General features: G+C 38.4%; 1 protein-coding gene across 2 annotated transcripts in view; it reads right to left on the bottom strand.

Annotated features, from left to right (window-relative positions):
* Nucleotides 1–23529, bottom strand: part of LOC110093848 (solute carrier family 35 member F1) — a 30235-nt gene continuing 6706 nt past the window's right edge. Inside the window, exons 9-13 of one of the 2 annotated variants that reach the window (XM_020818864.2) lie at nucleotides 6017–6085; nucleotides 848–934; nucleotides 698–759; nucleotides 365–501; nucleotides 1–250 (exon numbers count right to left, since the gene is read on the bottom strand). In XM_020818864.2, the coding sequence (XP_020674523.2) occupies nucleotides 195–250; nucleotides 365–501; nucleotides 698–759; nucleotides 848–934; nucleotides 6017–6085 (411 nt within the window). In that variant the 3' untranslated portion in view covers nucleotides 1–194. The remainder of the gene's footprint in view (nucleotides 251–364; nucleotides 502–697; nucleotides 760–847; nucleotides 935–6016; nucleotides 6086–23529) is intronic. The other variant, XM_028695180.1, reaches the window with a different exon arrangement.

Raw genomic sequence — 23529 nt, 5'->3', positions numbered from 1 at the left:
TTCAACCAGTAAATCAACAACAAATATTTAGTAAATATCTGAAGAATATATTGTTACAGATGTTGATAAATTTTCAATTCCTATTAAAAATCAGAAAATAGTGAATTGAAATGAAATGTCACAAAAAAAAAAAACAACCAGACATGAATAATTCACTCAAAACTGCTCGTAAACTCTCCTCCTGGCAACATAATTCAGTTGTTTGAGTCATCCTCATTCCTGATAAGAGAGTAGTAAGGAACCTTCCCTACTACAAAAATAGAATTTTATTATCAAGAACGTCCTCATCCTTCATGGCAGCCCATTTGGCTGCAAAGAACCTATATAGGTTTAGCAGCAGAAGTAGAGGAATGTTAATGTTTACCATCTCCAAATCCTTGGCTTCCAGATGACGACGGACCAGGAACCAAATCACCATTTGCAGACTCTTCATCCCTACATTTGGCTTCTTCATGATCCACATTTGCTGTCTCGGATGTTTTTTCCTCTTCTTCTGAGCCCCTGTATTCATATATATTGGTTGATGATTTGTTCTTACAATAAGGTTTATTACTTTGGTTTTGTTTGGGACGGCTTTCTTAACGCTTCTTAAAGCAGCTTTTTAGTATAAAAATTAAAAATTTTGTACTACAAAGCTGCTTTAAGAAGCAGTAAGAAAGCCGTTTCAAACAAAACCTTAAAGTTGGAAGAAGTTTACCATGAGTATATGATAAGTCCAATAGTAACTGCAAAAAATGCTATAAAATACATCCAATCAACCTGCAAAAGAAATGAAAAGCTAATATTTTGCTTATACCATTTGGTTCGACATGGGAATATGTAATTCTAAGTAGTCGTGGTTGAGAACCTTTTCATGATAAGCAAAGATGCGTATGAGAACTGCCCACATATCTGAAGTGAGCAGAGAAAGGTTTAGCATGGCAGAGCCACTTATCTGCAAGATAAAAGAAGGAGAAGATGATCAAACGTGATTCATAAATTAGTTCCATATTTTTATTTTTATACTAATGTGAATTTTTTCGCAGTAGCCTATGCAACGAAAAACAAAAACATATTTTCCATAAGCAACATTACATCTAAGTAGACAAAAAAAATGCTCTTGACGTGTTCTGGCAGAAAGATAAAACACAATCGCTTTTCTACTTCATCTTTTTTTTATTTGGCATCAATTTGGTTGCGTGTGATAGTCTAAATTAATAAGGATCTAAAAAATCATAAAAATTGATCGGATTTAGCTCCTTCATAGTTTGTTTTGATTTATGATTGTCTTTTAAGAAACTAGACTTCTGTGAACTAATTTAGTTAACTAGCCAGCCAACACAGACAATGCTGCATCAACTCTCCCTGAGGCACCAAAAACTCTCCTATAGATAGCTAACAACAATGCAATACATGAAGAGATCAGCTGCAAGCTTTGCAATACTTCTGTTTTCGTTCATAAGTCAGCTGAGGAAGCTTATATTTCTATCCAATCAAAGAGTTTGTGCTTCAGTACATTTTTCAAATATAACGTCATTTCAAATGATGTGCTCGACATCAAAGCAAGAAGATGCAAGAAGAATGATGTGACGGCTTCGAAAATTCACACTAGCAATGCTGAGAGAGTTTTGATATCCCGGATCAAATTTTAGAAGGCAGATTATTTTGAAGTAAGATACAACCCAAACATTTTAACCTCATTTTATGAGGGCTTTATGATCTAATTTCAGGTTTCACATAAGTATAAGTACCCATGATTAATTAACTTTCTCAATTACTTGAGATGATTTTTTATTAAGGCTAGTCATTAGAAACTAAGTGCTTAATGTATAGAAGCATTGGTATAGAGTTGAAAATTTACAACTTAAAACTTAAACAAATTGTGGGGTGAATAATGACGAACTTGATCAAGATCTCATAGTTCCATCATCTAGGATTATTAAGGACCATGATCTACTTGATAAGACAAGATAGTTGACACAACCTGATTGAAGGAACTTTTTCAGCAGTCATGAGTTACTTCGTCCAAGGGATCTTTATAAATTTGAAATGAATATTTATCTAAGGGAAAATATTTAAGTCGGCCTTAGCTAATAGAGGACTTAATGTCATATCAAATGCACCAAATGATTCATTACTAAAACATTTTAGCTATTGGGAACTTATGGGATTTAGTCATGATCATAATTTAATGGTGCTATTTTATAGCAAAATTATTCAGTCAGAGAGCCCCGATCAAAACCGTATAAATGTGGAGTCATTTGGCAGCAAAAACATTAGTTAAAAATGTGTCACATCTTTACTAGCAAGAAATTTTTTAAGAATAAGCCACAGCTTGACATGATATTGGTTCTTTATGGTGTGGGATTATCCTCAAATTTATCACACTAGATAAATGGAAGTAGATAGTGGATGAATTTTTCTTTAAAGTTTAGGGGATTACTTTCACTCGAATATTTTGGATTTTGCACATGCTGAATTTTTAATTTTTACCAAATTTTAAACCCAACATTAACTTTAAAATTTGAGAGTATTTTGAAAGATTCTGAGATTTTCTTATCAGTAAATTTGATTTTGTAATGAGTATTTTAAAAGTATATTTTGATATATATATATGGTCAAAGCACGTTTTAATTCATTCTTTATTTTAACCCACACAAAATTCTTGAACATTAAATTGAAACTTTCGATGTTTCTAGTCAGAGCATGTGTGGCTATTTTTTTTATTTTGAAACTGAAGTTTGCAAATCTTAACGTGATTACAAACCTTATAGAGTAGTTGCGCACTTTTCAAAATGAGAGAATTTTAGTTTAGCTTGTTTAAGGTCGTGCAACATTCTCAGTTTATGCTTAAATTTTTAATATGTTAGTCAGAATACATGCAAGTAAATTTGATTTCGATAACTTGATATATTGTGCATGCTTTTTGAGATATTTTTTATATTTTTGTGCAATTTGCATTATGCACTTGCACACTTTTGATGCATCCATATGATACTTGCACAAATTTTGAGGCATAATATCTATATTATAGATCACCTCAAAAATCGATGTAAGTCTTAAAGTAATCCCTATTTTAATGTTTGCACAAAAATTTTGTTACTAAGATGCTTGCAAACTTTTCATTTCGAGTTTTTAATAATGCCTTCTATCCACTTGTATGAAAATATTACAGATCGGATGGCCAAGAAAGTAAATTTAAGATAAGTTGAAATATCGACATATTTTCCATATCACTTTTCTTAGAGTTTTAAAATAATTATTTTTAAAGCCATGGGTCTCATGAGGGGTTCACCTTTGTATCTATAAATATGAGAGAGAAGCTAGCTCATTTCACACATTCTAAATTGATTCAATTTTGGGTTCATTAGAGTTAGTGGGTAGCAGTGAAGTTCTGCTCAATTTTTTTTTCAAGTTTTCTAGTTTTTCATATGTTCCCTGTAAGTTCATCTATAGTTCATTAATGTACCATAGTTTGTTTTCATTCAAGTCCGATTATTCTCATTTTTATAATTTTAGCACATTTATTTTAGTTTTGATTTTATCTTAATAGTGCATTTATGTTCTCAATCATTTTCATTTAGTTCATTTTAAGCCACTTTTTCACTGAAAATTTTGAGAACCTTCTGGTTTCTCCCCAGCACAGTTTGTGAAGAATCTGAGTCTGCCCACCATATCAAGAAAGGTGTGCACAATCAGTGTCTTGCAACATCACAACCAAAATTTTCACTATACTAAGAAAGATATAATTGGGGTACTTACATGAGAGGATTTTGCAACAAATATGAATTACACTGCCACACTGAGAAAAAACATGAGGGGGGCCTATCAGCTGAGTTGTGAATTTCCCCTGCCATACCAAAAAAGTCTGCATAGTTTCCGCTCATCATATCAAACTGACAGTAAACTGTTGTATTCTATACCTGAACACTTGAAAGTGTCAAAGTAGCTAGCAAAATGATGACTTTAAGATGTTTTGATAAGGAAAAAACACTATATATATATATATATATTCGAAGAGTGAGAGAAAGAAACAATTAGAGAGAGTGAGAGACTTACAGAGAAATAGGTGAAACACTGTGTTGAGGAGGAAGATAAAATGATAGAGAGGAGATTTCAGCATGCTGGCGTTCTTCGAGGAGCTCCCTGACATAGCAAGTCGAATAGGATAGGGAGCAATGCTGGAGTTTGCGTGAGCAAGAGGGAATGGGAGTCTGAGACTAGGGGTTTTGAGATGAAGAGAAGAAATGGGGGTGGTTGGTCGATGGCTTTACATCACGGCTCTAGCGTGCTAATGAAAGAGCAAGAGAAAGGAGAAATCAAGGTTGTGTGAGGTGGCTACTAGTGCGTGAAAAGGAGACATCGAGTTTTGTGAGGAGTTCGACTAGGCTGTGCTAACCAAAGAACGGACAACCAGCAAGGATTGGGCTTGGAGAGAAGACATTTGCCGGGAAGGTGTGTGGAGAGGAGAAGAGAAGTTGGTTCAAGTTAGACTGCTAAGTTCGCATGAGACAGAAGTAAAGCGGGGTTCGTTCTGAGAGGAGGGGTGAAAGCTTTGTTTGACTGGAGGGGTTACGAAAATGAGAATGAAGTTGGCCTTTTGTTAGGGCCAGTGAGTTTGGGCATATAAATTCTTAGTTTTTTTTTTCTGTTAAATTCAAAAATTGCCATTTTTGCTATTGCCAAACAAAGCAAAGTTGAAGGATCATTCTCCTAACTTTGCTAGGTGCATAGGCAAAATTCCCTTTTTGAAAGGAAATTTCATTTATATACCTTGCATTTACACCACTTTTCTATCATCCAATCTACTCCACAATTGCTCTCATTGAGATCCACCACAGATCATATGGTCCCCAAGTTAGGTATGAAGATTATGGCTTAGTTCTAGTACTTGACACCTTGATAAGAGTGTCAATTATTGACCTGATCCGATAACCCGACCCAAACCCGATATGGAATATATGGGTTCGGGTAGACCAATTTAACAAACAGGTCAAATTTGGGTTTCAATTTTTGATCCATTTGAAAAGTCGGGTTGGGTCCGGGTCAACCCGCTAATATGAATTTGACTTGAGTCATGTTTGACCTCTCCAGTCGCCCCTCCCCTCACCACAGTGCACTCATACTTGTGCACTCCCACCAGGCCACCCTCGGGCCTTACCCGCTCACGCAGTCCTGCATGCTCGCACTCGCCCCGCACCCGCGAGCTCGCCTGCTTGCACCCACACACTCGTGCGGCTCTGCCAGGAAGCATTCACCAGTAGTCGCGCAGCTCGCGCTCGGGTCTTGCAGCATGTGCTCTCGCACTCGCGAGTTAGCCGATAGCGGGTTAGGTTCGGGTCTAAATTTCTAACCCGTTTTTATAATAGAGTCAGGTTCGGATCGAATCAATTGAAGGTGGGTAAGTTTCAGGTTTGACCCAAATTCGACCCGAAAACTCATTTTGACACCCCTACACCTTGGCTTAAAACAAAATCCTAACCAAGTGCATGTCTTTCAAAAAGCAAAACATACCAGAGGAGTGACTAAATAGCCAAGTGTTATAGAGTTCTAATTCAAAACAAAGATTCAATCATAGATGTTATAGTACCCTTGAAATTAAGTAGTGTGTGAATATCACAAGGGGCATCCAACCCACGCATGAATCTCAACCTGGCGTAAGAATAAACTTGCACAGGCATTGTTAGATATCAATGGATCCCGACAAAAAAAATATAAAACAAGTATGTATACAAAACATGACAAACATGTAGCTATCTATATATAATGGAGTCAATATTTCAGAAAAAAACTAGACAAACTAGTTTTGCATGCATCCCATTGAATAGCCTCTGATATAACTGATCCAATCTCGATTACAAATAAGTGCAATGAATTGAATTTCTCCAACATTTACATCGCATAATTAGATTGATCACTTGAAACTAGAAATGCTCTTCATAAAAAGTAAAGAGATGATATTTTCCAATGACAAAAGAAGTCATTATGAAAAAGAAAATTGAAGAGCAGCGAGAACAATAGAAAATGTTAACGGTACCTTAAGTAAGACTGGAACAGCAGAGTAAAACAAAAACATCGCCGAGGAAAATCCAAGGAATGGAAACACCTGAAATTAAGGATGCCAGTGGAACAATTAACCGGAAGTATCATGTAAATAAGCATGACACAAACCATCACTACTTGAACCATAGTAAACTTAAATTTTGAATAGACAATGATCTTAGTTACAGAATCACGAGCAAAGCATCTCTATAAGACGTTAAATTTGATAGAAAATAATAATAATAAAAATACTAATAATAATAAAACTTTTAAGATACTATACAAGAATCAAATAAATAGAAAAGCAATCATTTAGCCAATATATCATCGTGAAAACCAAAGTTCATTAGCAACTGCTTTGGAGATAGGATGCATATTCTCAATAACTGCAACCAACGACAGCAATACAAGTGTATTCCTCTGTAAATGCTAGTCCTTAATATGGCAACAGATGAAAATTTGCCTGAATTTCCAAATTATTAAATTAAATCACAACAAAAGGAGGAATTAGGCTTCGATTGGGACGGCTTTATTCCTGCTTCTTAAAACGGCTTTTTAGTGAAAAAATTAAAAAAATTTGAACTAAAAAATCGCTTTAAGAAGCAGTAAGAAAGCCATCCCAAACGAAGCCTTAAACTTGCAAAATTAGGAACGCTGCCTTCTACATTCTCTAATCCTTGAGAGAAACTCAACATGAATGCTTTTGTTTAGGATATGCAATTTGTATTTCAATTCAATTTTAATGTATAAACATGCCTATATAATGATCATCCATATAGAGAACTCGTTGTTTACTCTATTGTAATAACCTTTATTTTTTCCCCTGGTCTGGTTCGAGTCGGTTGCTGCTGGTTTTATATTCAAAAGATGAGTTTTAAACATCTGCAGGTTTTATGATCTATGTTGGTGTTTCAATTGGGCTGATCTGCTGATTTTATTTGCGCAGTTCAATTACTGATAATGTAGCAATGCGGGAACTCCGATGGATGGGAAAACTAAGTTATGTGTTGTTCCGGCGGAATTAGATAAATTGTGCGACCTTCTGTTCATTGTTATTTGACCAGCGCCTGTCCATGTGTTTCTCATTTTATTGCTGTCCCATGCTTATCCATGTACACTTATTATTCATGGCAGCTGTCTGTGCCCATCCACAAAACTTCTGGTCGAGATTTCAACGATTTTTTTATCCAATATTACCAGCTAGATTACTTAAATACAAATATGAGGCATGTAATTTGTCAATTGAGTGCTTAATAAAATTTCCTCTTCCTCCCAAGTTTTAGTTCTAGTTGGATGTTAAATTCTTTGAGTGTGGTGCAAATGTAACTATTTCTTTTTGGTGGAAATTTTCTCCTAGTACTAATGTGAGAGGTCTGGATTTCCTTATTTGATGAACTTAACATGTTTTCTTTCATCTACATAATTCAATATTGGTTTCTCCAGTATGATTGTTTTGGTTAAAACATCTTCAACTGGATTTCTTGATGAAATTTGAATGCTAATAGAATAGTGGTTTCAAGATTTTTTTTTTTTTGGCAAATTTCTATTTCAACAGTCATTTAGGGCAAATTCTCCATAATTTTTGTTTGAAACCAAAGAGAGCAAGTGATTGGTTAATCGATGGTCTTTAAATCGCATATTCTTAATCTTATTATTTTAGTTTCAGTCATGGCATTATTTTTTTGCATTATGAACACCAAGCCCTAGGATATCTAATAGGAAATAGATGCACTTTATTGAAAAATCAGCATACAAAATCAAGAAATTGGGAAGAAGGATGCTCACAAAACAACTTTTATTGAAATGAAATGCAAAGAAAAGCAAGATACAATAGGATCATCAATTGGAGAGGAGGATCTGATACTCCCAAATCTCTAGCCACTAGCTAGAGCCCAAACACCATGTGATAAATCTAATTTCAACAAAGCAAGCGATGCCCTAACCCTCCTGAATTTTCCCTTTTAAAGCATACAATCAAAAGAAAATCACAAAACAGGCCTCCCTTCGAAATTTCCCTCTCAAAACACATTAAAAGCTTAATTTGAAACAGATGTAGAGGGGGGCGCGGCGGCAACAACGGGCGTGGAACCTCTTTTCCGCCTTCAATATATTTGGGTCGGTCATGTGTGGATTGGCCGATCCAATGACCGGTCCAACAATACCTCCCTCCCAAAAACCCACCTTATCCTCAAGGTGGAAGGATGAAAACTTATGTTTCACCCTCTCGTACAGGTAAGTGCTTCCATTTGATCAGCACTTCATTGATCCCTCTTCTCTGTCACACCCATTTCAACTCTAGTGATTCTAACACCACCTCTAGATCCTCCATTAGGATCGTCGGTAACTCTGAACTAGCTGCATGCTCCCCAATAGCTCTAATATCTCTTAAGGACCAAAGTACCTTGGTGTCAGCTTTTCATTCCTCTTGTTAGCTACAATCCTCTGTCTATAAGGACGAAGATTTAAGAATACCCTCTCTCCCCCTCAAATTAGATGTCCTTCCTATGTCCATATGACTGCTTCTTCATGACCTGCTAAGCCCTCAGAATATGACTTTTCAATTCCTCCAACACCCTATCCCACTCCTCTTAAGTATTATTTGATGCAATCAAGGATTATCATTTTAAGTTTTTTTTTTTTAATTTTTCTATGTTTTGGACTATATTGTTTTTTTAGTTATCCTATGATGGAAGTCAACCAATGATCTTGCTAGGTTGGTGCTCTTAGGAATGTCTCTCCCTATCCTTCACTTTGTTTCTTTTGCTTTTTCCTTGGTGGCTTGCTGGTTTATCCCCTCGTGGGCCTTGTTTTCCTCAGTTTTTTCCCTTTGAATGTTATCCCTTCAATTTGGGCAGATGTCCCTTCGATTTTTGTGCCCAATAGCTGTTGTATTAATGCCTCGTTTTCCCCCTAGCTACTGTCCCTTCGGTTTTTGTGCCCATTAACTACTGTATTAATGCTTTGTTTTACCCATAGTTGTTATCCCTTTGGTCCCTATTTGCTGCGGTTTTTAAGGGAATTCTAATGGCTATTTGGGTGGAGCTTTAATTACCTTGTATTAAATGCTTTTTACCTTTTCCCCCATATATATAGTGGTTGTTTTCCTGCAGTTAGAGGCAGTTTTTGGTAAAGAATTTGCATACAAACCTGTGGGTTTTTTAGCTTGCGAGCTAGCCTCCTTTCCCCTTCCCCTCTATTACTTCATCTTGATCTTCTACCTCTTATTCTCTATCCACAGTTCCTGACCCATTTGTTTGCTGCCACATTTTGGTTGTTATTTACTGGAGGAGTGTGGAATTGTGCCGAATCATATCAATGGTGGGTTCCAGGTTAGATTCATCCTTTGAGCACCTATCATTTATATTTCGAGCTTTGCATGTGAGGTGACCACTTGTCAGTTGTTCTGAGGGTAGCCTTGTTGTTGTTTCTTTATATTTATGGATTTTATAAGCTATTTTCTAGAACTTGTTTCTATCTTTTGAATGTTTCTGCTTTACTGAAAAGAAGAAATTTTCTAATTATTTTCATAAGTGTTCTCTATCAAATATTTAGAAACTTACGTTGCATCATTATTCCATAGAAGAAACCGGTGTGCTATTCTGCCCAAAATGCACCTGGTGAGATGGATCCCTTCCATACAACACTTTAAAGGGAATCATCTAGAACGTCGAGTGATATGAAGTATTGTACTAGTACTCTATCCGTGATAGCCACTTGGTGTTGGAGAAGTTTTGTATCCTCAAACGGATTGCATACTTTATAATCGAGTACGGCATAAGAACATGATATATTACCCTGAAGGGTAAAAATATCATTTCCTTATGGACTCAACTATAAAATTTACAATTATTAACAGAGATTCCCCCACTCGATGTTTGGTCGAAGGTTTATTTATTTTTGGGGTACATACATCCCATAGGGGCAAGCCCCTATGGTTAATTACATCCCAAGTTTTAGCTTGGAAAAACTTTTAATTAAACTATTGGTTTTCTTGTTTTCGAATTCATTTAAGCATTGGCTAAAGTTTTGATTGTTTGAAATCCAAGAAAGTCTTGTTTAAAGGTTTTGGCCCTTTAGGAATTTCAAGGAAGAGGTGATCAATTAGGAATTAGATTTTGGAATAAGAGCCAAAGGATGTGAAGTAGGAGCACTTGATTATGATGGAAACTCAGAGGTGCTCAAAATATTCTATGTTGGGCTTTACATTTTTTAATCTAAATTTGGTTTAAGTTGATATTTTTAATTAGAAAGTTGGGGCTTACATTCCAACAACACATGTTGGAGGAATTGCCCGACAGGTGAAGGCTTATAGGGTGATTTAGAATCAACACATGCCTAAGACCCTAGAACTAAGGTGAGGACTACTGATAGGTAGTGCCTCGAACCTAAATCTAACAAGTGCAAAGGGGCTTACAAACTACACCTCACAAGAGGCATAACCTGCCCGACCTCTGGATTTACTGTCCCGCCTGGAAGGGACTACCAGCTAAACCTTCCTAGTCTCTTTTAAAACCATGTGTCTTGGTCTCAATACAAATGTAGAGTGGATGGTTGTTTTTATTTAGAAGGTAGGGCTTATAACTTAGCTTTGAGGCCAAGATGCCTATGCATGTAGGTATGCATATGCTGACTCATAAAGAAAAAGACTTTTTTGTTATCTAATCCTTAAGTGAGGGCTTTCTATATGCAACATGCTTTGGGCTATGCATGATTGTTTTAATTTTGAAAATTTGGCCCCTTGAAGGGAGCCATGCAAGACTTTCTTATTTGTTAGAAAATCGTGGAGCCTAAATCAATTTTTAGATTGATTACATTTTAATAGGTAGAAATCTTATTTTTGTCCTAAGAGCCTACCGTATCAAAAGTCCAAGCCACACCCAAGCAAAAGCAAAGAAAGAAACCTAAGAAAAAGATGCATTTCTATTGCACAACCATGAAAACAATCAAATCATGCTTTTATTTAATAAAGTGCAGGGAATGTAAATAGAGTCTGAGTTATTACAAACAGGTTTGGAAGCTGAGTTGCCTGCCATTATACAACCCAGTCAAAATTACAGACTCTACTTATGGGGGGTTCTTCAGGCTCTTGACTTCTGAATGAACATTGGGCTTCACCTTTGACATGTACATCCTTCTAGTCCACTTTATTCTTTTGCTCCAAACTCCCACAAGTTTGATACAATTACAATTCTATCAAATAATGTTTGAAAAAAAAGACTCAAACATGCAATGGATTAGAGGCAGTTTATATATAAAGCATTACATTCAAAATTTTGTTTAGCACTTAGAGTGTCAAACACATGCTTCTACCCTGTTGACCACATCTTTGAGGGGGGGTTAAGCAACACCTGTTATGCAAGCAGTTTATTATTTATGACCGCCCCCCTTTTAGATATGGCCACCTGCAAAAAGAACAAGTATATTTTTACACTATCCACTTAAGGCTAAGTACCCACAACGTAGTCAATTCAAGGGCAATCACACCACAACATCAAACACATGCGCAGAAAAGAAAAATCCTAATCCTAGTATGCCTAAGGGGCTGTGCACCTAAGTGTGTGAAGCTTGTGTAGCATGTCACACTAAGAGTGTTTGATTTTATTTTGGAGTGAAGATGTTTAATCTTTATCCAAGGATGATTTAACTTTAAGTTGTTTGTGACTTCAAAATTTTATTTGATTTTTAAGTGTTTCATATTTAGGATGGTTATGAAGAACCCATAAAGTAACCACTGCTAGCTTTTGGGCAAGCCTGTCACTTATGAATCCTAAGATACAATGATGTATGCATCCCACCTTTTGGGGTAGATGATTGATTATTGTATCAAAAGGAACATAAATAAATTTTTTAGGTGTTTTGGAGTTATCTTAGTGTTTGGATAAGAGAATTGTCTATCTAATAGGGTAAGATAGACATGCCTAAGGGGTTTCACTTAGGACTTGGTGAAATCCATCCAATAGAGTAGGATAAACTTCAACAGAAAGGACAACTCCTAAAGGACATCTATGGGTTTAGCACTTTAAATGTCATAAGAAAAGTCACTCAATTTGGTTAAATGAAAGAGATTACTTAGATTTTGGGTCTAAGAAAGGCGTCCAACATGTAACTTTTGGGCTACATGCAGAAGAATTCTCCTTAGCTTTTGGAGCTAAGAGGAGAAAGAAGGAATCCAATATTTAGTTTTTGGGCTAAATGTTGGAGAACTCTCTCTAGCTTTTGGAGTTAAAGAGAGGAGAGATCTCCTACAACTTTGGAGTTGGAGGAGAAAGGACCTATAGCTTTTAGGCTAATGTATGACATTTTCTAAGGCCTTTGGAACCTATAAAAGTGAGGGAGATTAGTAGCTTTGAGGCTACGAATCAAAAGAGCATCTCCTTGAATTTTTTGTATTCAATGAGTTGGATTTCATTTGCTTAATTTGGATTAAGTAAACAAATGTGAGTCACTTATTGAATTTAGGTCAATAAGTGAGAAATATTTGTAACTTTGGGGTTACAAACCAAGAGAGATTATCATTGAACTCTTATGTTCAATGATGGGTAATTAGTTTGCTAAGTTTGGATTAAGCAAACATGAGAAGATGATGTGTAGATTTGGCCTACACTATCCAAAGAGAGGAACTCATTCACCAAATTTGGTTAGCATAATGGAAGAAAGATAAGAATTTCTCCTTTGCTTGCTATGGGATTATTTGTTGAATTTGATTCAACAAATAAATGACTTTGGATTGGATTACTTGTTGATTTTGATTCAACAAATAGGTGATTTGGAATAAGATTGGTTCACTCAAAACTTTCATACAACTTTTGAGTTGTAGAAAGGAGAAGAGAAGATGCAACTTTGGGTTGCAAGCTTCTAAAACCTCTTTAAACATTTGGAGTTCAAAGAGGGGAATTCATTCTCCCAACTTGGGTTTGAGAGCATAAAGATGGATTTGGAAGCTCTCCTACAATCTTGACTTGTAGGAAAGAGAAAGGGAAATGCAACTTAGAGGTTGCAAATCATAGAAATCCTTTGAAAATTTGGTGCTCAAAAGAGATGTGTGCATTCTCCTAATTTTGAATTTTAGGAGAATGAGATAGTTTTCCTACAACTTTTGGGTTGTAGAAAGGGGGAAATCATGTGCAACTTATAAGTTGCAAGTTAGAGGAATTTCTTTGAGCATTCGGTGTTCAAAGGAAATGATACACATTCACTTGATTTAGGCTAAGTGAATGAAGAGATTTTCTACACTTTTGTTTTGGTAGAAAGAGGAAATAATGTGCAACTTAAAGGTTCCACATTCATGAGTGCCCTTGAACATTTGGTGTTCAAAGGGGGAATGACCATTCTCCTAGATTTGGGCTTACGAGGATGAGAGGACTTTCTACAACTCTTAAGTTGTAAAAGAGAGAAGCAACAAGCAACATTTAGAGATTGCATGTTGAAAGGGGTTCCTTGGACATTTGGTGTCCAAGGAGGGGTATTCATTTGCTTAATTAGTGGCTAAGCAAAAGAGGAAGACTAGGATTTCAATCCTATGTCTAAAGGATTATTCATTGGTTTGTGTTCTAACAAATAAATGATTTGATAAACTTCCTACAACTTTGAGGTTAAAGGAAGAAGATGGTTTGTTGGTTTTATGTTCCAACAAAAGGATGGATAGCTTAGAATTTAGTTCCAAGCTATAATGATTCATGTACTCTAACACTTGAAGCTTCAAGAACGCTCCATGGATTGTACATTTGAAAGGATGATTCATTTGTTAATTTCATGTCTTAACAAAGAAAGGATTGGACTTAGGATTTGGTCCTAAATCCCTTGAAGATTCATGTGATGGAATAATTTAGAGCCTTAGAGGGGCTCCAAGATACTTCACATGAAGGGAAAAGAAGGCTTGGAGCAAGCTCTTTATATTTGTTGAAACTCATGCAACATAGAGCTTAAAACTTTGAGGAAGTTCTAAGCATCAAGTTTGAAAGGGGGCATGCATGAGAGAGGAAATTCCCTCATTTCCCCATGAGTGTTTTGGACTCAATTAGGAGAGGGAAGAATTGATTTCCTAAGGCTTTGGAGAGGTTTCCAAATCAATGTTGTCATGACTTAGAAACTTGGATAGATGAGATCTATCCTTATGATTTCTAGGAAAAGTAAGATCAATTTGGTATCATCTAAGAAGAACCTAGGAGTGTATGCATCATGTGTAGATGACTCTCCAAATTAGGGAATTTGATAATTGAAAGCAATCAAGTATTTAATTTTGCACAATGTTGTACATGAACTTAATCAACAATACATTTTGTGGGATCTACAACATAGACTTTGAAAAGTCTATGGGAGACCACAATGATTTGATTTTCAATGGTTGATTAAATCCACATTCAAACATTCACAAAAAGCTTTCTAGAGTTCACAAACTTCCACATACGCACACTTCTTGCAACTCGTCAGTCACTTTTGCCATGACTTGTACTTGAAAGAAGGGTGCGTACCATTTGGATGGGTTTCAAGTTTATGAACGTTTTCACATACTTAGATTGCTTCAACAAACAATAAATTCAAGATTGTCACTCCACATTCTAAGTTTCATGTGATGCAAAACATAAATCTAATTGATCATTAATGTAGTGAGGTTTACTACATAGACCCTTGAAAGTCTATATCTCACAACGACTAGAAAGCCCAAACCAATTAGATTTAATTCATGCATTAAACAAAACTCTAGAGATTATCAATTTCAATGCATACAAACTCTCCTAAATTTGGATGTCAATTTTGTCATGACAATGTATTTAAATGAGATGTGCATGCAACTAATTACAATCCAAACCTATGCATTATCATTGATTTTGAGATCAAATGATGACCTCTACCCTAGGGCATGATTGTAGGCGACGGATTGGGCACAACATGAATGTTATTACATGCATTTGAGAGCGTTGGATACCAATCCAACAACCCTACGCGCATCGCCATTTCCTTTTGGTTCTCACATGAGAGCAACTTGGCAAAAATCACCGGATTTTCCCAATTTTACAAAGAGGACAGCGATCATAGGATTTCGGGGAAGCATAAATTTAAGTTTCTAAGGGACCTAGGACTTGGGGACGTCAACCACACAACAATTGACCTTGGGGGACCCTAGGTTTCACTAAGTTTTGGGATTTTACCTCACCCGGGTTGTCCTAGCGCTCCAAATTGATGTCCAAGCTGCTGACCAAGCTCCTAGGTTGCTGTCCAAGGTCCTTTGAAGGCTCTAAGTTGCTTTCCTAGGTTTTCCCAAGGAGGAAGACTGCTGTCTCAACGTTCCAAACAGAGAATTTCACTGTTTGAGAGCTTCCAGAGGTTGTCGTTTGCTGCCCAAATACTCCAAACAGCAGTTTGAACTGTTTTGAGGTTGTCGGAGATGGTTTGAAGGGAAGTAGAGGCTTCCTACCCTCTCTTGGCTGCAGCAAGGGCTGATTTCAGCATGCCTTTGCCCTAGATTTTGGAGGAGAAGCTTACCAACAGCAGCAAGAGGGAATTTTTGCTCTCCAATTGAAAGGAGAAAACAATGGCAGCAAGAGAGAACCCTTTTCAGTCCAAAGAAAGGGAAGATAGCAGTTGGCCGGCACTCCCTCTTGGCTAAGACGCACGCATGAGGCCGCAAGACTCCCTCTTTCTCTCGATTTTGATCGGGATGGATGGAAGAGCTCCCTCCGACCTCTCCTCCTTCCGCGCCTGGGGACGGATGCAAAAGGGGGCGGAATCCCCTCTCCCTCTCTTCCGTGCTCTCCCTTCTCTGGTTCGGGACGGAACAAAACGGGGGGGGGGGGGGGGGGGGGGGCGAATGCTCCCCCTTTCTCCTTTCGTGCCCTTAGAGGAGCACGTCCATCCAAAAAATGCCGCCCAAGTGAACCAATCCGGCCTCTCGTGCGTGAACCGAAGGATTTAGGGCAGAATTCAAGATGAAATTTGAGCTATTGATCTCAATTTCTGATTTGAGAATCAAATTTAGACCAAATTGACAAATTAGGGCTGAAATTCAGTCCGAATTGGACTCGACCCGAACCAATATGGGTCGGTTTGGGTCCGATTGGGTTCAATCAATTTAATTTCATGAAATTGAACTCGAAACGGCGCCGAATTGTGTCGAATTGGGCTCGGCGACGCTCGACGGGGATCAATTTGAATTGATTGGATTTAAATTAAATTAAATTTGATTTAATTTAATTAAATTGAGGCTTAATTCATATTAATTTCACCTCGACGATGATCAATTAAGTTGATCGAGCGCGATCGAGCCTAGTCGGGCTCGATCGGGGTCGAGTCGATGCAAAAATATTCGTCAACAGTTGGCCCACATCCGAGGTGTATCTGAAGCGAAATATCATAGGTAAGTCTCTAAGCTCTCATTAACCACATCCGTCTGCCCATCTGTCTGAGGGTAGAAAGCGATCCTCCACTTCAACATTGTTCACTGCAGTCTAAACAACTCCCTCCAAAAGTAATTGAGGAACACCTTATCACAATCAAACACTATAGACTCTGGTATCCCATGCAGTCTGACCACCTCCCAGATGAATGCTGCCACAACTATCACTGTCGTGTAGGGATATCGTAGGGGAATAAAGTGGGAATACTTACTAACCTTGTCAACTACCACCAAAATCATTGTAAGCCCCTCAGATCGAGTAACCCATCTATAAATTCCATGGTGACTTCCTCCCACACCCTATCTGGTATAGCAAGGCGTTGAAGTAACCCCCACAGAGTCATGGTCATGTACTTGTTTCGGTGGCATATCTCACATCTTGCCACTATCTCTTTCACATCTTTATGCATCCTTTTCCAATACAACTTTGCCTCCAATCTCCTGTATGTCTTCTGCTCACCAAAATGACTCCCCACTGCGCTCCCATGAAACTCCTGCAGCATATGTGAAATATGGACTGACGTCTAAGGCAACACAAACCTCCCTTGGTACAACGATCTCTCACCCTCTAAGGCATAGCCATGGTGGCTATTCTCATCATTCAATAGATCAATTATTATCATCCTCAGCTCCTCATCCTGCACACTCTCCACTTTAATAGCCCCACAATCCAGCATCAGTGGCATCGACATAGCTAACTCCTAGAGCTCTCCCACACATCTGGACAAGGCATCTACCGCCTTGTTCTCCAACCCTGGCCTGTGTTATATTTCAAAACCATAGCCCAATAGCTTTGAAAGCCACCTTTGATGTTCCTTAGTAACCATCCTCTACCTAGAAGGTACTTCAAGCTTCTCTGATCTATCCTAATGATGAAATGTCAACCCGATAAGTAAGGTCGTCACTTCTGAATGGCCAACACTATTGTCATCAACTCCCTCTCATCGACAAACTTCAGCCTTGCTTTGGCTGTCACCACCTGATTGAAGTAAGCTATGGGCATGTGGTTTTGCATGAGCACTGCCCCCAATCCACACCACGACGTGTCAATCTCTACCACAAAAATCTGGATGAAATCTGGTAGGGCCAAAACCAGTACCATGGTCATGGCCTTCTTTAATCTCTCAAAGGTTTGGGTAGCCGCCTCTCCCCACAAGAAACTATCATTCTTCAGCTGCTCTGTCAATTAAAAGGCTATGGTCAGGGGCGGATTTAGCATGAGGGGCCTAGGGACACGGGCCCCCACTGGCTGCTCAACTACCACCTAATTAAGATTAATTATGATAATCCTTAATTACCGAATCAAATCAGCCTCTTTTCTATTTTGGTTTACCGCCTAATTTTTTTATTTTTTCCTTTTGTCATTCCGCGCTTTGTTTTTCACCGTTTCACGCACACGACAAGAAGGAGATGGCTTCATGTAAATTTTGAATTTTTATCTAAAAAACAAATCCTTCCTCATGTCTGGCCTCTGATGAGAAATTATTATGGAGAAACATGCTGAAGATATGGACGCTATTGTCAAAGGCGGCTACCAGTCGTGAAGAGTTTCGTGCTTCATTCAGGCACATATTTTGACCTCTCTCTTTCTCTCTCTCAGCCTATCTCTCCATGACCCCACCTCAGATCTGATAATCTGAATGAAAAAAAGCAGTAAAGTAAAATAGATTTTTTATAATACAAAGTAAGAAGCCAAAAAATTATAGCATTTTATTTCCTCGATTTCCTCGGACTCCATTAAATTTTTATCATGCAAATATAAAATATAATTTTTATCCAAATAAGTTTTTAAAATAATTAGAAATTGTTTATGTGATGGTTTCAAGATTAGTCTCTAAGTAATATCTTTTATAATTGCTTCGTCTTTCACCTTTCACTGCTTATTAATTAATTTTTCTTTCATTAACTATAAATTTCATTAGAAAAAAAAATATTATTTACTAATGTTAATACAAACTAAATATTTATTATTTATTTAACTTATTGAGTTGTTTGAATATACTTCTGATTAGCAGAGTGTCGTTGTTTTAATAATTTAGAGTCATCTAAAATTTTTTAAAAGATTGGAAAGTTTCTAATCATATATTATATATTTTTCTAATGACAATTTAAAAAATAATTTAAAATTGTCAGTGTTGGTCCTAAACCCGATTGAAAAAGGTTGAATTTTTTTATTTTTTAATTTGTGCCCCAAAAAAAAAATCATGGCTCCACCCCTGGCTATAGTACTATCCTCTTATAAATCTCCTATAATATCCCGTCAATCCTAGGAAACCTCTTAGCTTCCTTAGATTCTAGATAGAGGCCACTTCAACATTGCCTCAATCTTGGTTTGATCAATGGCCACCCCCTCTTGAGATACCACGTACCCCAAGTATTCCACACTAGCCTGTACAAAATAACACTTCTTTAGATTGCCCCTTAGCTGGTGCTACTGTAACACTCCTAAGACCACCCTCAAGTGCTCCAAATGCTTCTCATCTAATCTGTTGTACACCAAGATGTCATCAGAGCAAAAAAATACGAACCTCCTGAGATATGGTCGAAATACCTTGTTCATGATGGACTGAAATTTAAGGCCAAAAGGAATTACCAGAAACTCATAGTATCCCTTATGAGTCCTGAATGCGGTCTTTGGAATATCCTCTTGTATCCTGATCTAATGGTAACCAGACTTCAGGCCCAGCTTTGTAAACATCATTGCTTCGCACAGCTCATCTATAACCAGAATGGGAAACTTGTCATGCATAGTCTCTTTGTTTAAGACCCGGTAGTCAACACAAAATCTCCAGCTCCCATCCATCTTTTTAACCACTAAAAATGTGCAAGAAAAATGGCTCACACTTAGTTTGATGATTTCTGCCTCTAAAATATCTATGATCAACTTCTCAATCTCATCCTTTTGAATTTGAGGAAAGCGGTATGACCGAACACTAATCGATGACACTCCCTCCCTCAAAGTGACGGCGCACTCCTGCTCCCTTGGTGGTGGCAATCCTTGAGGTGGCTGGATGACCTCACTGAATAGTTGTATAAGTGTTGTACTGAAGGAGTATGCCCCCCACCTCTTCCAATCTGATCCCATATAAGCTCTGGATTCTATTAGAAATCCTCCTCCCTCCTCTTGTATGGTCCTCAATATAGTTTTGAGTGACACCATGGCTTTGGATAACTCCGCATCACCTCTAATCATCACCCTTCTTCCCTCCACCAATTTCATCGTCAATGCTCCCTAATTAATCTTGGTCTCCCTCAAGGTTTGTAGCAATTTCATCCCCAAGATAACATCAATCCCCAACTCCAATGGGAGGAAGTCTTCTCTCATATGGACCCTTTGTATGGTTAGAACCAACCCCTACATACTCCTCTACCCGTCTCCACCTTCCCAGTGCCCATCATCACTCCATAACACCTTGTGCCCACCAATTTCAACCCCAACTAGTTTACAACCTAGTTGGAGATGAAATTGTGGGTCCCCCCACTATCTATCAATACTACCACCTCCCTATCTACTATTTCTCCTTTCACTTTCATTGTGTGATTTGGAGTGAATCCCACTACTGAGTTTAAGGAGACTTCTGCCATGTTTATATGCAACTCTTCCTTCTCATCTACCACTGCCTAACTCCCACTTCCCTCCTCAGCTTCCTCATCATTGTAGACGGTGAGAACCTGAAGAGTTTGGTTCTTACACTTATGCCCTGGTGTATATCTCTCATCACATTTGAAACACAGTCCCTTAGTCCTCTTCTCTTGCAGCTCCTTAGTGAGCTTCATGAAATTTCCCCAGCGCTCCCCCCCCCCCTCTACAGGCTTCTCCTTTGAAGTTTCTCGCTGTCCCCGCCACCGCAGCCGCTACCCAATTGTTGACCCCTTTGGTGTTAAGAAAGTGGTAGTCATCATGTACGAATCTTGAACAGCTGCCTCTGGCACCCCTCTCTAGGTTTTTTTATTCCTCTACCAACTATATCAACTACATAGTCTCTCCCAAGTCACGAGGCCTTGTCACTTTAACTGTCACCCGGATCTCTACTTCGAGCCCCTTCATGAAGTTCCCCTATAGCATAGTCTCAGAAAGCTAATTCACTCGGCTAGCAAGGTACTCAAACCTCTCACGGTACTCTACCACTAAGCCTTCCCGCATCAGGAAGAAAAATTGCTCATAGAAGTCCCCTCCCCTGCTAGTTTGAAACCGTTCCAACAAATAGTCATTGAACTCCCTCTAGCTCCATATGGTCATGTCTCTCCATTAATACCAAGCCAATGCCTTCCTCTCAAAACATAGGCCAGATGCCATCAGCATCTCCTATGTCAGTTCGTTGATGGCGAAGTATTTCTCCACCTTGTAGATCCACCAATGTACATCTTCTCTATCAAAGATGGGTGATGAGGACATCCACCGTACATTTCGACATCGGCAGGATCGTAGATCGAGGGCTACGATTCATAGTTTTTATTTATGTGTTTTAGTGCATTTCTTTTATTTATTTTTCAGTTTTCCATTTATACCCCTATGAGGGATTTGTGTCATGTTGTAGCTGAGGATATTTGTGTCTTTTACCTTTTGTGCTTTGGAGACCTATATAAGAAGGCCTAGTCTTTGTATTATTTTTGAATGATGAATTGTTAATGAAATTTTATTCTACTTGTTTGATCTCTTAGTGAGCTAATGAGAGGAGAATGATCTCTTTGTGAGTTCCAAGATTCCCAAGATCTCTTTGTGAGTTCTTGAGGAGGAGATACTTGAGGTGCGTAGCTTCCTTGATTTTTCCAAGTCTTTCTCTTATTTTTCTTGGCCTTAATTTTCCCCTCCACAAAATTCCCCTTGCCGCCCGGCCTCCTTGGGCCGCCCAAGCCGCCGGCCACCGCCCATCTACCCCCATTCCCATCTCCCCTCTCTCTCTATGGCCGGCCCCTCTCCATGAGCTTTCTCTCTCCAATTTCATTAATAGCCCCCCTCATTAAACCTCCCTAATTACCTCACACAATTCCCTCTCATCTAAGTTAATTCCCTCAATTAGAATTTGAATTTTAAATTCAAATTCTTCCCGCCAATTCCACTTAATCTGAAATTAATTTCAGATTTTTATTCTCTCTCTCCCCAAATTGATTTGGGATTTAATTAATCTTGCCACCTATGCAAGTAAATTAATCTCAAGACTATTTCTCATTGTTATTCCCAAATTTTCCTGCTATACTCTTTCAATTTTTGCATCCAGAAAGCTGGAACGCAGCAGTTCTTCATGCCAAACTACTGTCCATAATTTTTCTAGACAGATTTTATGCACTGTCCTGAGATCCGATCACCCCTAGAGCTGCTGCCAAGGTTCGTAAGGTCAAGCGTGCTGTCCAAACTTTCGTACCAGCTGTCTGAGGTTTTGGTTCGCTGTCCAGGGAAGTCTGCACATGTTTTCTTGTTGTCCCGCCATTTGGAAGGACTTCAACGCTGCCCGGACGTTCTAGGTTGCTGATCACACGTTCCGGAAGGTTCTTAGATGCCACCTACTTCCTCCCAAGCCTTCCTACAGCCGCGGGAACTAGGCACCGTCGAAGAATACGTGGAGCGTATTCTCTATACTTTGGCGGACGTCATCGAAGAGCATCAACCTACAGAATCGTGGAAGATCGCAAGACGACCACCCGTCTCTCCAACTCCGGCCAACTCTCCGTTGATCAGAACCTCTGGCATCCTCTGTCTTGCAGTGGCATCACTAGGCTTGCTAACTTTTGTACTCCGCTAAACCTACTTCCAAAGAATGATCGAGAAGGAAACTCTAAGGTGAAAGTTCTAATTGTTAAGTGGTGGATTATTGTTAATCGCATATTTGTTTACTATCTTCTTGCCATTATTTCGAATCGCTCTGTTAATCTAACGTGTAACCGCATGCTAGAATCAAGTCCATAACTACGAAAACTGTAAATCCTAACTTAGTGAATCATTAATGTTATAATTTCATTGCGGAAATAAATTTCTTAATAAGATCCTGCAATTCCGTTGTTTGTTTCACATTAATGGGCATCTTTAACTTCCTCACTCTCGGATCACCTCCGTTTCCCTTGAATTCTCCATAACTTCCCATTCCACGAAGGGGTGGTCCTCCACATGTGTCTCGATCATCCTTTCTGCACTCGTACCCAAACCCCGCTTCAAAATCATCTCTCCTTCTATCCCCATCCACACCCCTACGCTCAAAATCAGCCCATCGTCTTGCAAAATTAATGCTCATCCTTTCATACTTACTACTCAACTCCTCCCGAGAAATAGGTTCTAGGGGAGGCATTCCATCTTTCCCCTCCAAAATCTCCACCTCTTGATTTTCCCTCTCCTTAGTGGATTAGGGTTTCAACCACTCCCTTGACCGCCGTTAGCACCCTTTGCCTCTGATATTGTCGTTTTGGGTTAGGCCTCAAGCAGCTTCCTTAACATTTCTTCCACGATGGCAAACTTCTCATCCATCTTCTCATGGACAGCTAAAAACTGATTTTTAAATTCAAAAATTTTCTACATAAAATATACTTTTAATTGTCCCATTTCTCCTTCCAATGCTTCCACTTTCCTCCCGGACATATATACCACGAATTGATACTTTGATACTAATTTGATAGGAAACAGATGTTGTTATTGCAAAATCAACGGACAAAACCAATAAATTGGGAAGAAAACTCACAAAAAACTTTTATTGAAAAGTTTTCAATGCAAAGAAAAATAAGATATAATAGGATCCTCAATTGGAGAGGAGGATCTGGCTCTCCCAAATCTCTAGCCGTCGGCTAGAGCCCAAACACCTAAGATAACTCTAAGTTCAGCAAAACAAGCGATGCCCTAACCCTCCCAAAATTTCCCCTTAAAGCATACAATTCAAAAGGAATCCCAAAACAACCCTTTGAAATTTTCCACTCAAAACACATTCAAAGCTTAGTTTGAAACGGCTGTAGAGGGGGGTTTCCCCTTAAAGCATACAATTCAAAAGGAATCCCAAAACAACCCTTTGAAATTTTCCACTCAAAACACATTCAAAGCTTAGTTTGAAACGGCTGTAGAGGGGGGCATAGCGACCACGGAGGCAAAACCTCTGTTCCGACCGGTCCAGTGACCGGTCCAACAATATCCTTCA

This window comes from Dendrobium catenatum, unplaced genomic scaffold, assembly GCF_001605985.2.
Source record: "Dendrobium catenatum unplaced genomic scaffold, ASM160598v2 fragScaff_scaffold_621, whole genome shotgun sequence".
Classification (NCBI taxonomy): domain Eukaryota; kingdom Viridiplantae; phylum Streptophyta; class Magnoliopsida; order Asparagales; family Orchidaceae; genus Dendrobium; species Dendrobium catenatum.
The sequence above is the reverse complement of the archived record's forward strand: the minus strand, read 5'-3'. Positions and strand labels throughout refer to the sequence as shown.